General features: G+C 46.7%; 1 protein-coding gene across 13 annotated transcripts in view; it reads left to right on the forward strand.

The window, feature by feature from the left end:
- Positions 1–16009, forward strand: part of SAMD11 (sterile alpha motif domain containing 11) — a 182770-nt gene that overhangs the window by 57528 nt on the left and 109233 nt on the right. For 10 of the 13 annotated variants that reach the window (XM_038376597.2, XM_043499755.1, XM_043499750.1 and 7 more), the window contains exon 3: positions 5945–6123. The exons of the other annotated variants lie outside the window; for them this stretch is intronic. In XM_038376597.2, the coding sequence (XP_038232525.2) occupies positions 5945–6123 (179 nt within the window). The remainder of the gene's footprint in view (positions 1–5944; positions 6124–16009) is intronic. 13 annotated transcript variants of the gene reach the window in all.

Genomic DNA, 16009 nt, shown 5'->3' on the forward strand with positions numbered 1-16009 from the left:
CCCTAGTGACCTGTGGCTTTTCACATAGCACCTGGTGATTAATCAGAATGGCTTTGTAAATAGTAGTGACAGGAACAGGGAGGACTGGCTGGGAAAAGAGAAGTTTTGAAAAATGAAATGACTTGCTGAGTAATACTGGGAAGCATGTTCATTCTAGGTACTGTGCGCTACCCCAAGGAACCTTCTAATATGAATCAGAAATTGGCAACTCCTTAAGAGATCACTACTTAGAGCTCTGGTCCCCGTTAAAAAGACACCACTTACTGTGCAGGGGAATCAAGGTATTTCTAAAGGGAACTAACTGCTGGAGCTCAACACTCCTTCTGCAGTAAGTGTTGGTAAATGTTGACTTTTATAATGGTACCCACGCTACACTTGTGGCTGAGAGGAATAAAAAGCCACATCACCATTTTTAGACTGGTCTGTCATGTGTTTGTTCACATGAAGGCTAGTTTCTTTTCAGAAACCCATCACTTGCTTTTTTTTAATACAACATGTATATTTAACCATGGTGTGAGGGAAATTTCTTCCTGACCTCTGCTCGTTATCTGTTTACACCCTGAAGCCTGGGAGTTGATTGCTCTGGTAGCTGCTATCCTCATTCACATAATTGCTGGTGGTATTTGTATTTGCAAGACTGTCTAATCCTTTACTAAGTAATTAGCTCCCATAATATCTTGTGACAGTGAGTTCCACAGATTTAAAAGTACATTTTTAACTGTGCTGCCTCAGTTTTTCTAGGTGTCCACTTGTTCTTGGGCTATAGGGGATAAATAAAGTGATTTAATTCATTAATGAGATGCAAGTGGGAAGTAGTTCCAGATTCAGCTTTGCTTGCGGAATCATTTTAGTCTCGATTGAGACTTGTCTGAAGGGCTTGATTTGGTTTGGCCTCTTGCCTTTGCTAAAAAAACTCATACACCCCATTGGGCGCTCTGCGTTTCTCTAGCAGAGGCATTGCCTTCCTGCTGCTGAGATAGCAGGGGCCATTATATTAATTCAGGACGATTCTGGGAGTAACCAGAGATGCTCAAGTGACGCTCTGACCATCAAGATAGATCATCCCTGATGTCAGCCTTGGATTAGACTAAGTGTTTGTTCCTCCAAAGTTGTAATGTGAGCTTGGGTGACATATGCAGCTGTGCAACAGGAGCGGGGTGAACGAGAAATAGGACAAAGGGGTTGGGGGGAAAGCGTCCACTTGAACTTGGGCTGCTGATAGACAAGGAGTTATTCCCTGAAGACACACAGCATGTGGGCCTGGGTTTCATAGCTGCAAGTTACAAGCCCTGTGTTTCTGACGGGAACTGCTGGGGTTCTGGACCCTGCTGCGCTTGGAGCGTTTACCCTACAAAGGTAGAGTTACGGGAGAGGCCTCTGGACTCTCTAGCTTTTCAAGGCTCTGATGCAAGAAATGATTGTAAAGGACACTCAGAAGTTGGCGTAGGCATGCACGAGGGGGCTTTCAGAAACCCCAGCGTTCGTCATGTTATGAATATAAAAAGTAAATAAAGGGGAACAGTGTGTTTTAAAAAGACTAAAATTCTCTTGCAGTGTTTGCAATTCAACTATTGCAGCCTCCTGCTAATGTATGAGACCCGCACATAATCCCGCTGCCACATGGACAAGCCTTTCTAGTTGCAAGATGACAAGGCTCCATCCAATATCTATAAAGCCCCTACCTACCTATACATAATAATGCCATTGCAGTTTCTGAATGCATACTAGCACATAGCTTCGCTTTGCTGAATTCATACTTAACTACCTGCCCCTTGTGACATTGAACCACTCGGAATCCAAGTACCTGCTGGTACCTGTATTAACAGTGTTCACCTGCACAGGTGCCTCTTGCTGATGTAATCTGCCTATGGTATTGACAAGGGATGTTGGATCTGATCCGAGAGAGAACAATTCCATTGTCTTTAGTGGACTTTGGATCAGGCCCAGTGTGTTGATTAACAGTTCTATTTTACTCACCCATGGCCTAATCCAGAGCCCTTTGAAATCAGTGGTAAGAGTCCCCGTGATTGAAGCATACTCTGGATCAGGCCTGTAGTTGCCTGTATCCCCAATATAAATGCAAGTTTGTGTCCACTAGCAAATACCCCTGCATGGATTAAGAAAGTGAAATTGATTGGAAACTGACAAAACTAAAGGACAGAATTGTTTAATTGCCTGACCTGGGAGAAACACAAAACAACCCCTCAATGGCGTAAATAGTACAAATAAAACTTTAAACACTGCAATTCATTTTAAACAATCTAATAAGTTTTCAGTAGCACAGTTTAGGTATTTTAAAATTAAATACTCAGAGTCCATTTTTCACTCCGCCACACGGGCTTAAACGTCAGTTTAGACTCCATTCCATTTTAGTGCAATTACATGGGCACAGTGGAGTGGAGAATCAGGCCCTTCAGTGCAACTAGGTTGTCCCTTTTTCGGATCAGGTCGTGGGTGCCACTTGAGCAAATCAAACAAGGGAGCACAGTCCAAGTGTAGCTAGACCTGGCTCGAAGCCTAGTGGATATTTTCTGTCATTGGATGCTTGTTTGTTTTTAAGTAGACTCTCTCTCAAATCACTTTTAAGCTGGTAGAAATGGAGCGCTTGCCTTTTGTCAGATGCCATTGTGACTTTAGGGGAGGAGATGGGGGGTGCCACTGAACCACACTTTGTGCTGGGGTTTAAGTGAAATGAATGAATTTATAGAGGTGCAGAGTATTATAAATGTTGGAAGAACCTGTGTTGTAGTAAGACCATTAGTTCTGTTCATGGCCTGATGGGCTCTTTCGGTAGGTTTAGTGCCTCCTTTTCTGTCGCACTCTCACTCTTGTTAGGTCTGATGAGTCCCTGAGCAGTCACTGAGACCTGGTAACTGCTCTAAGGTACCATAATGGCCATAAAATGGTTTTTATTATCTGATCAGCGCTGTTCTCTTTAGCCTGCAAAGTCACAGCAGAGAGCATATTGCAATTATTTTGCAGCGGAAATTTGCACACCCTCCCCTCCACCCTCTTTAATTGTTATGATAAATTGTAACTTCAGGAAAATATATAAAGCTCTGGGATGATATAGCCAACTGATATTCAGCTCTGGCCTTTCAGCGTGACTGGAGCCGGGTGCAAACACAACCCTTTCGCACAACACGCCACACACGCCATAGCTACAAAAGATCGCTTTAGACAGAAGCTGAGCTCTGTACAGATTTGGTAACAGAACTGTATGCAGTGGAGCTGGAGGGAGCCAAGTGGGGAAGAGAAGCCCTGAGCTTGTGGAAGGTGTCTGGGGTGAGGGAAGCAGAGCCTCCCTGCCAAGTTCCTCCAGGCCTTATAGACTTTAGAAACTGCTCTTTGTACGAACCACGTGGTTGGGTCTCCTGTAATCTTGAAGGAGGCAGGCTGGTGTATGTGTGTGTTTTTGGGGGGACAGCCATTGTCTGTAGCATCGTCTCTTGGAAGCTCCTGAGCTACCCCCTCATGTAGGCTTCAGACCAACTCACTCAGCTCTGGCAAATGTGCTGACTTGCAGCCGAGGGTGGGCTCTTGGGAATCAAACACTCAGCCATCCTGCCTACTGCAGCATGTCCCAAGATCCATACAAAGCCTGGGACGTCCAAGGACTTAAAGGGATTCACCCTGTTGCTGTTCCACAAGGATTTGGACTCCACCAGCACCTCTTTACTCACCCACAATTCCTCCTACCCCCCCCCCCCCCAGGGATAATTTGCAAGTAAATTGAAAATGTTCCTTCTGGGGAGTGTCTTATTCCCTACGTATGAAGGTTTCCCCCATTTTCAGGCCAGTTTGACCCATTGCGTCTCTGTCCCCTGATGTTTGCTGCTCACAGCAGCTGCTGCTTTGGCTCTGAAATGCACTAGAATGGGAGGCTAACAGGCCTCCTTTGGGTTACACCTTTAGGTGGATGTAGCTAATTGTTGCAATGATCAGGGCTCCCCTTAATTAACATAACTGGAAAGTCAGTGGCAGACGCAGAAGAGACGTTTTCATTTGGCGTTCTTAGAAAAGTTTGAAATGTATTTCATTTAAAAAAAAAAAAAAAAAAAAGACTTACCATTGAGGTTTATTCAGCTATCCAGTAGCTCTCCCCTGCTTTTCCTGAGCATTTCATTTGTCAGGATTATTTGAAAGGTCTGAGCTGCAGCCTCTGCGAGGTTAAATGTCGCTCTACATTTATCTGACCTGGCCTGACACACTTCACCACTTTCTCTCTGCAAGTCCCTCCCGAAAGCACACTCCTGCCGAGAGGGCCCCAAGGCCTTGCCTTTCCCACTGAAGAAGATGCATGCACAAATTGTAGGGAGGTCACAGGATTCCTGCTTCACTTCACTGCTTTCAGGATTTCCTTTCTAATCGTGTATTTATGTTGATGTCTAGTTAGACTTTAAGCTCTAGAGGGCAAGGAGCTTAGCTTTGTGTCGGTCTGTCTCAGGTCTCCTAAACCCCTTTCACACCGGGTATGCGAATGTGATGGTTGCCATCTTGCCTGACGGACCTGGGAGTGAATCAATGCGCTCCTGAGCGGGAAGCTTTAGCTTCTACAGCTTGAGCTAAAAAGCCAAGATTCCCTAACCGTATCTATAACAAACTCTCATCCTCTGTGGATCAGGTACAGAGTGGGGGACCTGTGGCACACACTCACCGGTTCTCAACCAGGGGTACGTGTACCCCTTGGCTACACAGAGGACTTCCAGGGGGTACATCAACTCATCTAGATATTTGCCTAGTTTTACAACAGGCTACATAAAAGACATGAGCGAAGTCAGTACAAACTAAAATTTCATACAGACAATGACTTGTTTATACGGCTCTATATACTATACACTGAAATGTAAGTACAATATTTATGTTCCAGTTGATTTATTTTATAATTACATGGTAAAAATGAGAAGGGGCAATTTTTCAGTAAGTGTGCTGTGATACTTCTGTATTTTTATGTCTGATTTTGTAAGTGAGGTGAAGCTTGGGGGTGCGCAAGACAAATCAGACTTCTGAAGGGGTATAGTAGTCTGGAAAGGTTGAGAGTCACTGGGTTACACTACCCCAGTCATAAATGAGATTATTGGGATCAGGGCCCCGTTGTGCCAGGTGCTGTACATGTGTACAACAAAAAGACAATCCCTTCCCCAAGAGCTTTCAGTCTATTTGTTTGTATTTTGGCTTTCTCAAGAGTTGCGTGGTAATTGACTTACTTTGGCAGGACTGTCCGGGAGAGTTTGCACAAGCTCCTTCCTCTGTTAAAATCCATCCCGTTCAGCTGGGGTGTATGAAAAGGACAATGAAAACCACTGTGGTGATAGCTTTATATTTGCAGTAGTACAGACTGTTTGCTTTTATGGAAGGACAGAGTTTGCCATCAGACGGTGCGGGGAATTTCTAGTAGAGTCACAGAGTGTTCAGGGGGTGGGTCAGGCCTTTCAGGCTGAGGGAAATTCACCCCAGTGTCAAAAGCGTGCAAGAGGTTGTGTGTGTCTGGGGTGGCTTCCCACCCTCCCCTTATGCACCACTTCAGTCAAAATAGGGCTTAAGGTGAACGTTATTGGAGCATAGCCTTGGTTCTGGGAGTGAGTCTCTCCTGTTATGCATAAAATCTATCCTATATAGGTAGTAGGAAATCTCTTGGAGAGAGGTGGGCTGGGCCGTAGCTCTGCTGTTGTCATTCCCTCCTGTTGACCTGGCCCAGCAGGAAGAGCCTAGGGAATGGGAAGCGTCTGCCTGTTAGAGCTGCAGCAAGTTTATGCTGAGTGGGACAGTCATGAGAACCCCCTTGAAAGTCACCTGTCTTTGAACCTTCACACCTGTGTTAACAGGGCACTGACTCTCACAATGTAGCAATTTTGAGGAGAGCTTTTTGGTCCTGAGTTGCCTAATCAAATTCTCCTTCTCTTCCCTCTCCCCGACTTTTGTGCCAATTCCTTCTGCTTGCCAGAACCGGGGTCGCCTGGCCGAGAAGAGAACAATCCCTCTGCCTCCCACCAGGCTCCCAAAGAAAGAGCTGACCTCCATTTTCTCACATAGCGACGACAGCGAGGAGAGTGACAAGGCCAATGGTCAACACCCTGAAGTGAAGCAGGAGGAGGATCTGCATATCAGTATCATGAAAAGAAGGTACTTTCCGGCTGTGGGATGGTGGCACTGCGAGCCCAGAGACGGACAGCACTTGACGGTGGGTCGTGGGACCGTGCCAGAGCTGCCACGGGAAGCTCAAGTTCAAAGGCTGCCTGTTGGCGTCATCTCCTGAATTGGAAATGAAAGTGTAGACGTAGCAGATATATAGTCGTTATACGCAAAGAGTGGAAGGGGGATTCCTGCTCTGTGTTCCTTACTGTGACCCGCTCACTCCTGTTTGGAGAGGCTGAGTGTCTATGGAGCCTTCAGTAGACGTACCATGGAATTTACCTCGTACTAGTGGCATTCGGCCATTAGATGATAATCTCATTTGACCCTCCGTCCAGTGTTCTGTGACGGTGCTGCATGGGGCCTTTTCAATCACAGATGGTAGAACATGGCAAAAGTCTAGAAGCCAGATCCTCAGCTGGTATAAGGATGCTGCAGCTCCATGGGTTTATGCCAGCTGAAGATCTAGCCCTACTTTCCAGCTTGTCCTAACGGGACCGCGGTGATCTAGAACCTTTACAAACTTTTGGGCGTTGGTAAACAGAACAGTGGCAGGCGGGGGAGGGTGGTGTTTATGCTCCTAATTGGAAATGTCAAATTGCTAAAGACAAAATCCCAGGCTTGGCCTGAAGAATGTGATGGTAAGTATTACAGTAGATGTGTTTCAGAGTAGCAGCCGTGTTAGTCTGTATTCGTAAAAAGAAAAGGAGTACTTGTGGCACCTTAGAGACTAACAAATTTATTAGAGCATAAGCTTTCGTGAGCTACAGCTCACCGATGAAGTGAGCTGTAGCTCACGAAAGCTTATGCTCTAATAAATTTGTTAGTCTCTAAGGTGCCACAAGTACTCCTTTTCTTAGTAGATGTGTTGAAAGAGCTGTGGGTTAAAAACAGGTAGTAAAACATAAGGAAAGTGTGTGTGTGTGTGTGTGTGTGTGTGTGTGTGTGTGTGTGTTTTGAACATCTCTCTGTACTGTGTGGGCTCCTCCTACCTAAAACTGACGCAGAACTGAAAAGGGAATTGAAAATCATAAGTCACACTTAGGTGTCCCCTATGTTTGGCTCTCGTGAAAAGTCTCGTCGCCCCTGGTATCCAGCTGCAGAACTTTGGGTTCTTGCATCCCTCCAGAGAAATATGTTGTTTATAGGATCTACAACCACAGGAAAATAAATATCCCAAGCGGCTGCATCTTGGCCCCCCCATGCATGTCATTGCTACTCATTTTGATCATCATCTCTCTCTAATGCATAAAATCACTCAGATTCCCAGACAAGCTCTATAAAAACAGAGGAGTGGAAACTGAAGGCATGTAATTGCTTTTCTGTGTTTTATGCGTTCTTGCTCCTGAGCAGATAAGCCATTTCCCCTTTCCTCCAAGCAGAAACTGCTACGTGTAACAACTGTGATCTCAGGAATAAGGGAGTAGAAAGAGTAGCCTGGCCCCTTGGGTGGATCCCATCTATAACCAAGAGCTGCTCACCCATCACAGTAGTTGGTCAACAGTGCTGGCCAAGGGTTGTTAATTGGAAGAGGGGCAGGTGCATCTCGCGCACGCTCTCACACATGTACGCACACGCACAGACTTGGCTAAACAGTCCCAAGAAGCTACCCTAATTTCCCACCCCCACCCTCCTTTAATTATGCCTTTAATTCTGCAAAAATTACAATGCTAGGCTTTCTCATTAGGAGTGAGAATAACATAATAAATATTTAATTGATATTCAGGGCTCCCAAATATAAAGTGCTTTTATCTTAAATCTTTAATTACAGTAATTGCTTGGCCTTGTTTATTAGGAAATGTAGAAAAAAAATTCCTTCATTGTCATTAGCTCCTGGTCCTTCCACTCACCATTTCACTGCCCCTCCTTCCACTTTTTTGATCAGTTTATTGGAAGGTCTCAGTCTAAACCTTGTTTTGAATTCTTAGGAGGAGGAGGAGGAGATCATGCTTTCCAGTTACTTTGAATCCTGTTTATTCCATAGAGACATTTTTGACCTCACTTTGCTGCTGTTGTGGAGGGGCTGTGTGGGGATATTGCGTTCGCTTTTTCACTTTCAGACCAGCCCAATCCTCTTTCCATTGACTTTCAGTGGGAGTTGGATCAGAGGCCCTCTGTGCCTACAGTTCTTGCTAAGACAGAGCTTCATTCTGAGAGGAGCTGAGCATTTTAACGGGAGCTGCCTGCGCTGAGTACCTCTCTGGAGCCTTCCAGAGTAGTTACAGACTCTGATACCCTCTAGGGGCACAGTCTGGGCCCCATTCGTGCTAGTGGAGGTGTTGCCCAGGATCAGGCCTCTAGCGTTATGTCACAGAATGTGGTATTCAAGTTCTTCCTAAAGCCCAGGCCTTGGAGCTTTCTTGTAGTGAGCAAGAAATAGCTGCAGGGAATATGTAGCCTAATTCATTGCAAATACACAGTTTGCCAGGGAATCTGTTGTAAAATGTGGGACCTTTGGAAGGTGGAGGGGGGGAGTAAAGCATGGAGGCGAATGAGAGCTTGGTAAAGTTGGTATGGCTGCTATGTGGGTGTGCCAGTATAGAGACAGAGACCGTGTGCTGTCTGTCCTGGCCGAGAGCTATTCTCGCGTATGTCTTGATGAAGAGCTAGAATGGCAGAGGCAGCTCCAATGTGCCCAGGCACCGTGGTGATGGATGCAGTAATAACCAGAAAGAGAGAGAATGCATTTTCGATACCCCACCAGGAGGCACCTGCTGCTCACACCTCCACCTTCAGGAATCTCCTAATGCTCTAGCTCTTACCCCTTTAAAGCGCACATTACACCCACTCCCACCCCATGGTCTTGAATGCCCAAAGATGGAGCTTGCAGCATTGTTGTAGCCGTGTTGGTCCCAGGATATTAGAGACACAAGGTGGGTGAGGTCATATCTGTTATTGGACCAGCTTCTGTGAAAGACACAAGCCTCTGAGCTGCACAAAGCTCTTCTACAGGTGGAGCTGTGAGTCAGAGGGGTAGCATGTGCTATTGCTTAGGGCTGGCTCTAGGGAGAGCAATGGGTAGAAAGTAGCTGGATCCCTTCTGGGCACGGCTCTGCTGTAGTGTACATGAACTTGCTGTGCTCTCTCTCTCGTCATTAGCATCACAGTGGAGAGGGAGGAGGGCGTGGTCAGCCTGGTTCCAGGGAGACCAACATCATCATCATAAAGGCTAGCTGTGTAACAGACATGACAGCTGGGGCCAAGCAGAGATGGTGCCCCATCTGCTTCCTGTTTTAATTCACCTGTTGCAGCCTCCCATAGTGGTGACGGATTGGACAGAGGTGTCATTGCATCCAGGGGAGAGGAAGAAATAGGCTAAACCGTGGTTGCAAGGGAGTGAGGTCAGAACAAAGCCAGTCCTAGTGTGTTTCTCTCTCTCTCTCTCTCTCTCTCATTTTGAATACTTTTGTTTCTGATTTCACTTTTATGAAATGTCTCCTTCCATCCCCAATATCAACGTGAGGGAATGTGTGCCAGTGTCAGGAAGGCTTGCCGTGGTTAACGAAAAGGAAGTGGTGTTTAGTGAGCAGAACGGGTCTGTGAGCTCAGTCTCCTGAGTTCTGGTCCAGCCTTTGCCACTGGCACATGAGGTGACATTAGGCAATCCATCCCACTTTGGGTCTCCTTGTGCACTTTAAGAGCAGGATGTCTGGATGCTGGTGCTCTTGGACTGCATGGTGGAGAAGGATCGACTAGTGCAGCTGTCAGCTCTGTGCATTGCAGAAGGGATATGGGGCATGGCAGAGGGTCCTGCCATCCCAACCCATGTGTGCCTGCTAGTGCTTGAGGTTGCTACTGTGGGGAGTGGATGCTGCAACTTCTTAAAGGGGTAGTCGGTGCTGCTGCTGAGCACTCTTTGAAGTCATCTGTTCTACATAGGGAGAGTATACGTAGCCACTGTTGCTTGGCCACTGCATCTCTGTACCCCTCTGGCTGTATCAGCAAGAAAGTAGCCCCTACCCTTTTTCTGTAAAATGGGTGCAATAATTTTTACCAATCTTGCTGGAGTACTGTTGCAAAGATTCCTGAATGTTTGGAAAGTGCTGGGAGGCCCTGGCCGAAAGGGATGCTGTCAAATACAAATATTCCGTTATTAATTCTGCAAACAATAGTTTGTAATGATGGTGAATTGCCATCTCGTTTGCACCATGGGCGCTTTTCTGCAGGCCCTTTACATAGTCGAGGAAGGAGGGGTCTTTTTGCAGCTGGTGTAATAAAGTAGCCAGTGAGGTCACGACTCTGCCCGCGAGCATGTTGTTAGGTCCTGATCCCCCCGATACTGAACACCTGTGGAAGGAGATGTTGGAAGGAGTCAGAGATGCTCAGAAGTTGCCTTTGGTGCATATAACAAAGTTAAGTAAACCAGACCCGGTAACTGACATGAGCTTGGGTCCCTGTACAGAGATCCAGGTGACCTGTGGTTATAGGTGGGTTGATGCATCTTTTAGCGAGACGTCGTGAGCCCTGCTTCACACATTTTACATTAGCATTCTGTGAGCATGCCCTGCATCTGGGAAACAGAAAAGTTTCAGATCCTCTCTCTCCCAGCCAGCTTCCTGTCCTGGGAATTATACTGTAATGCAGTGCTTCTCAACCAGGGCTCTGGGGGGCCGCGAGCAGGTTTCAGGGGGCCGCTAAGCAGGGCCGGCGTTAGACTTGCTGGGGCCCAAAGCAGAAAGCTGAAGCCCCAATGCATGGGGCTGAAGTCCGGGGCCCCAAGCCCCACCACTCGGGGCTGAAGCCGAAGCCTGACCAGCTTACCTTCGCGGGGGCCCCTGTGGCATGGGACCCTGGGCAGTTGCCCTGCTTGCTACCCCCTAATGGTGGCCCTGACTTCTATATGCAGAAAAACAGGTGTTGTGGCACAGGTAGGCCTTCGAGGTTTTTACAGCATGTTGCGGGGGCCTCAGAAAGAAAAAGGTTGAGAACCCCTGCTGTAATGTTTGACACTCTGACTGTAAACTCTCCAGCAGCGGCCACCCAAGTGCCATGGGGCGATGCTTTCAGGACTTTGGTTGCAGAAAGCATTGCTCTTCGAAGGACTTCTCCACATGCACAAGTTGTACTACCTTAACTGTCGCAGTTTAGTTAAAGCAGTACAACTCATCTAGGGCGGATGTAGTTATATCAGTAGGCAGGTGCTTTATACTAGTGTAGCTAGCCTGTTCCCATACAAGAAAGGAAATATGCTATTCCCGTTTAAGGCACATTTATATAGGCATAACTGTATCCACGCAAGGGGTTCCACAAGTATAATTATTTTGGGTAATAGATCACACCCCCAACTGAAATAGTTGCACAGATACAAACACTGAGTAGGCCAGGGCTAAACTGGGACTTGGGCAAAATGAAGCCTTTTCCATGATTGATGAATTATTGACTAAGCTGCCCCTTTTAGCACCTGAACTAAAATCTCTCCACACTGGTCCCTTCTCTCATGCTAGTCTGTCACGGATGCACACTAAAACACTATCACTGTGTTTTTTCAAAGGAAGTTAAGGGAGGTTGGGCACCAGATTCTACTGAGATTCAGTGGGAGTGTGGCTCCCAACTCCCTTAGACATCTTGGAGAATCTGAACTTATAATATTAAGAGAGACTGGCTTAAATCAACAAAAACCTGGGAGTTTAGAATTAGGGCTGAAACTGCCTTTTAGCCATACCATTGTGAATAGCTACCACAGACCCTTCAAACAGGAGCGGTAATACTTACGTAGGTGCTGGATTATAGGAACCATAAAGCATCTGAAGGATTAACAGGAGGTTTCTCAGTGTCTACATGACAGAGTCTGTGTCTGCATAACTACGCCGGCGTATAGACACACAGTGTGCGCCAATGGACGTGCAGCATGCTGCCTGTTTAGAAACGCCACTTCCCTGAACGACATTAGCCAGGTGGACAAAAGCTCGTTTCTGTTGGCTTACCTGTGCTGGCTAGGGGATGTGGATTTTTCAGACTTTTGCCTGTCATAGCCATGCCAGGATAAGTTTTAAATGTAAACCAAGCCTCAGCTCCTATTTGGTTTAAACCAAGCAGCTGAGCACAGGGGCATGAGAGAATTTAACTAATACTTTTAGATGCTGGCTGTTCTCTTAAGATGGAAAGGAAAAAGATCTAATGAAAGCCTCTGAGCTTTGAGATGATGGGCTGTGTAACTGCTCATAGAAATACATATGTGGATAATTCTCCAACAGGCCATAATGGCATGGCTAATAATAAGAGGCAATAATACTTAAGCACCTGTTAAAAACGGTAAAAGTTTTTGACCTGACCAGCCTCAAATGCTCCAAAGAAACCATTACTGGCTACCTGTAAATATGTAGTTTGGCCTGGGTGACATGCAGGATAGGCTCAAATCGCTGCACCCGGTTAAAAATGCCAATGAAATTCTTGTTGAAAAAGGAGTGAGAGCAGCAGATGCAGGAGCAGATTGCATAATGAGCCCACGTGATGGGCTGGATCCCTTGCCAAACGTTGTTCTGAAATCGAAGCTGGTTTTGAGAGGAATCGGAGTGCAGAAGAAGGAGAAGGGCCTGTGACCGTGGGCGTGGCTCTAATGATGACCCATGCCTGGGCCTCCAGGAAGTCCCTTTTGAAACGGAGACCCTGATTCAAGAAGGAGTGGGGCAGATGTTTTGCAGCTTTCTCTCTCTACTCAGCTGTAGTTTGCATAGCTCTGCTCTCGGTCCTGCTGCACGTGTCTCTGTGCGCTGGTGTTTAACTGCAAACTCATTCTTCTCCCTCCCTGGCCCAGAAAACCAGCTCATGGCACCGTTCTCACTCCGCTTCCATTTTCTAATAGCAAGATTGCTGATCTCCAGTAAGCCTTAATGGTTAGCTGCTGTCAGCCCTTTTGGTGCCTCGCTCTCTAAGTGGAAAGCTATTTCTGACATTCCATAAGGCTGCTGCTCTTTGACTCCCTAATCGATTGAAGTTCAAACTGAAGGCCCCCTATTATAACTGTTGCATGCACCTGCCTGTGATACAGCCGTCAGGTGCGAGGCAAAAACTTCTCAGGACAATGTGTCTTGTCTGAGACTCTGCTCTCCTCTTCCTCCCCTGCCTTTTCCCCTATGATGCCACCTGATAGTGGCTATGTAGCAATGCAGCCTCCCTTCTGGCAGAGCCTAGTCAGCAGGCTTGCCATTGGTCCAGTGTCATGGCCTGACTCGACAACACCCAGCCTCCATGCCTCTCTAGCGGATGGTGCCAGAGATCTTGCTTGGCTCCTCCGGGAAATGGACTGAGCTGACTTGTCTTTAGAGCAGGTTCTGTTGCCAACTTGTAGCTGCTGAAGAGAGCTAGGAATGGGGCAGAGCACTGGGGCCAGTCAGTTGGATTGGATTCTGCAGCCCTTGTCCTAACCCTTGTGACAAATGGTACCAGTTGGAGAGGGGAGGGGTGGGTCCCACCTCTTGCTGGTGGTGTAACGTGGTGCTCTGGTGCTCGCAGCAATTGTTTGGTCTGCTCCTCCTTTCTCTTTCTGCCTGAGATTTCCTCCCTGTGTTTCCTCCTTTGTCACATCTGCCTGCTGCTTAATAATAATCACTCCAATCAATCAATAAATAAAAGATCCATCTGGGAAGCAAATGCTGGATTTGGTCCAGAGTGCCAGGAAGCTGCAGTTGATCTAATGAGGACTTATATTTAAGAGAGAGGGGAAATGGCTCCTTATTCCACAGTGATACTGTAGGATAAAAAATGATAAACAGTGAGAAATCTCTTCCTGAGCAAGACATGGGTACCGGGCTGGGACCAGGGGAAAAGTGAGATCAGATTAAATCAAATCCAGGCCTGCAAGTGTCTTTATGCATCCCACAGTGGGTTCTTGGATCTCTATCCTTGCTGCAGCACCCCTCGCCCTGCAGTGCCCCTGTTTTGACATAGGGATGCTGATGGTTTTTATTTAGGTAGTACCTGTCATCTGGGGATCCTAAAGCGTGTCAACGAGGTAGTCATAATTGTCATCCCAGCCTTATGGACAGACCAAGCAATGCCTGATGAACTGAAGTGCCACACAAAAAGTCAGCTGCAGGATAGGGAATAAAACCCAGGACTCCTGATTCCCAGGCCCACCCTCCTTTAATCAGTAGGCTGCTCTACTTCCCATGATGCACTTGACACTCACAGCCACATGCTCTGGCTTGTCAGTGGTGGGCGCTGAGATAATGGCACAGGGGGGCTGACTGTGACTTTCCAACCCTCTGAACACAGCAGCATCATGAGTGGCAGCTGCGTGTATTTTTGCTCCCAAACTGCACATCTGCAGCATCTCCTTTGTGCACCCGAGTGTGGTGTTTTTGCAAATGTGGAGATGAGATGTAGGGTCTGATCCAAAGCCCATTGCAATTACTGGGAAGACTCCCATTGACCACAGTGGGCTGTGGAACAAGCCCTATATTATGTAAAACTGGGCTCTTGAATTCTCCCTTCTCCTACCTACATTCCCTCAGTTGAATTTTCTCTCTGATCTGGAGAATTTGGGGGAATCCCTCTTGGGTTTTACCTCACTCTGTGGCCTTGTCTAAACTAGAGAACTGAATGGATTAAAAAAATACTATGGAAGCATTATTTATCTTGTTTAAGGACTGAGAAAGGGGCAACTGGGGAGCTGCCCTGGAATGGCCCTGTTTCTCCAGCAGCAATGAGCTGGCTGAATGCTGCTCAACACTCCCTGTTCTTTTCTACCACACTGTTGGTCACTGCAGCCTGTTCTGGGACGGCTAGAGTGAGGAAACAAAACAGTTGTAAAGTGACTTGTACACTGTAAAAGCTCAGCTGCAGAATCAGGCTGTGGTCTCTCTCTGAAGTGACAGGTCACTAAGGGCATGTCTGACTCATTCTGCTGGCCTCTTCTGGGTTACTGCTTTGGTGTTGAAAGCACGCAGGGACCGCTGGGGTAAAGGGAAATTAGGGGGGAAACAACGTGCAAATTAAAAAGTATCCCAGCTGTGCGCCATTATTTTGCCAACTCTGTCGCTTTCATTTTGGGCTGCATTCTTATTCCAAAGCACGTTCTGTAGATGCCTTGAGTTGCTCCAGCCCTTCCTGTTAAATTTTTGGGGTAATTTGTTTTCTCTCTCTTTTTTTTTAAACCAAAATATGGCAGTCCAGTCCCTCCTCATTCATGTAACTGATCTGGCAGTTTGTTAATTTCTCCCTCTTTCTGGCCTCTCTGGGTTACAAACAGCATGGGGAAGCAGTCACCTCCTGTTGCCGTGGGACCCATCTGGCCGTTTTTATTAAACACTTGAGAACTGATCACACCACGGCTGAGATCTGGGCAGATGAGGAGGTGGTGACGCTGCTGCTTGCCTGCCTGCATTTTTTTCCTGTTTTGTTATTAATTTGTCAGGAACTGGCTTAGTGTCTGTATAAAGCCCAAAGACGGCTTGTGTAGCTGATAGCTTGCAAATTATTAGTAATTTGATTTCAATTGAATGAATAACCTGTTAAAGCGAAATGTACATTAGTCTCAGAAATCTAATTGGAGGTAACGCCATAGAAACGCAGCAAGAGTGCTTGGTTAAACTACCGTCTCTCCCCCCCCCCCCCCAAAAAAAGATAATTAGGATTTAATTTCATTCTCACCTCTTCATTTGTCTAAATATGAGTGTTTAATTATCCATCTCGGCAAATAGCTGTCTCTGTGTGGATCTGCACTATCCCTTTAGCATAAGCTTCTCCCTTTCCCCCTGCTTGTCACACTGAGGCAAGGCTATTGTACTTGGGTGTTCAGCTGCGCTGAACTTCATTGAGAGTCACCTCATTCTGACATTTGGGAGCACTCTGCTTTCCTGGGCAGATTGGCAGCTGCAGCAACCCATGAGAAGTTGTATATTAGATAATAGGAGACTTTTAGTGGCACCGACAAATA

Source organism: Dermochelys coriacea, chromosome 18, assembly GCF_009764565.3.
Source record: "Dermochelys coriacea isolate rDerCor1 chromosome 18, rDerCor1.pri.v4, whole genome shotgun sequence".
Lineage (NCBI taxonomy): Eukaryota > Metazoa > Chordata > Testudines > Dermochelyidae > Dermochelys > Dermochelys coriacea.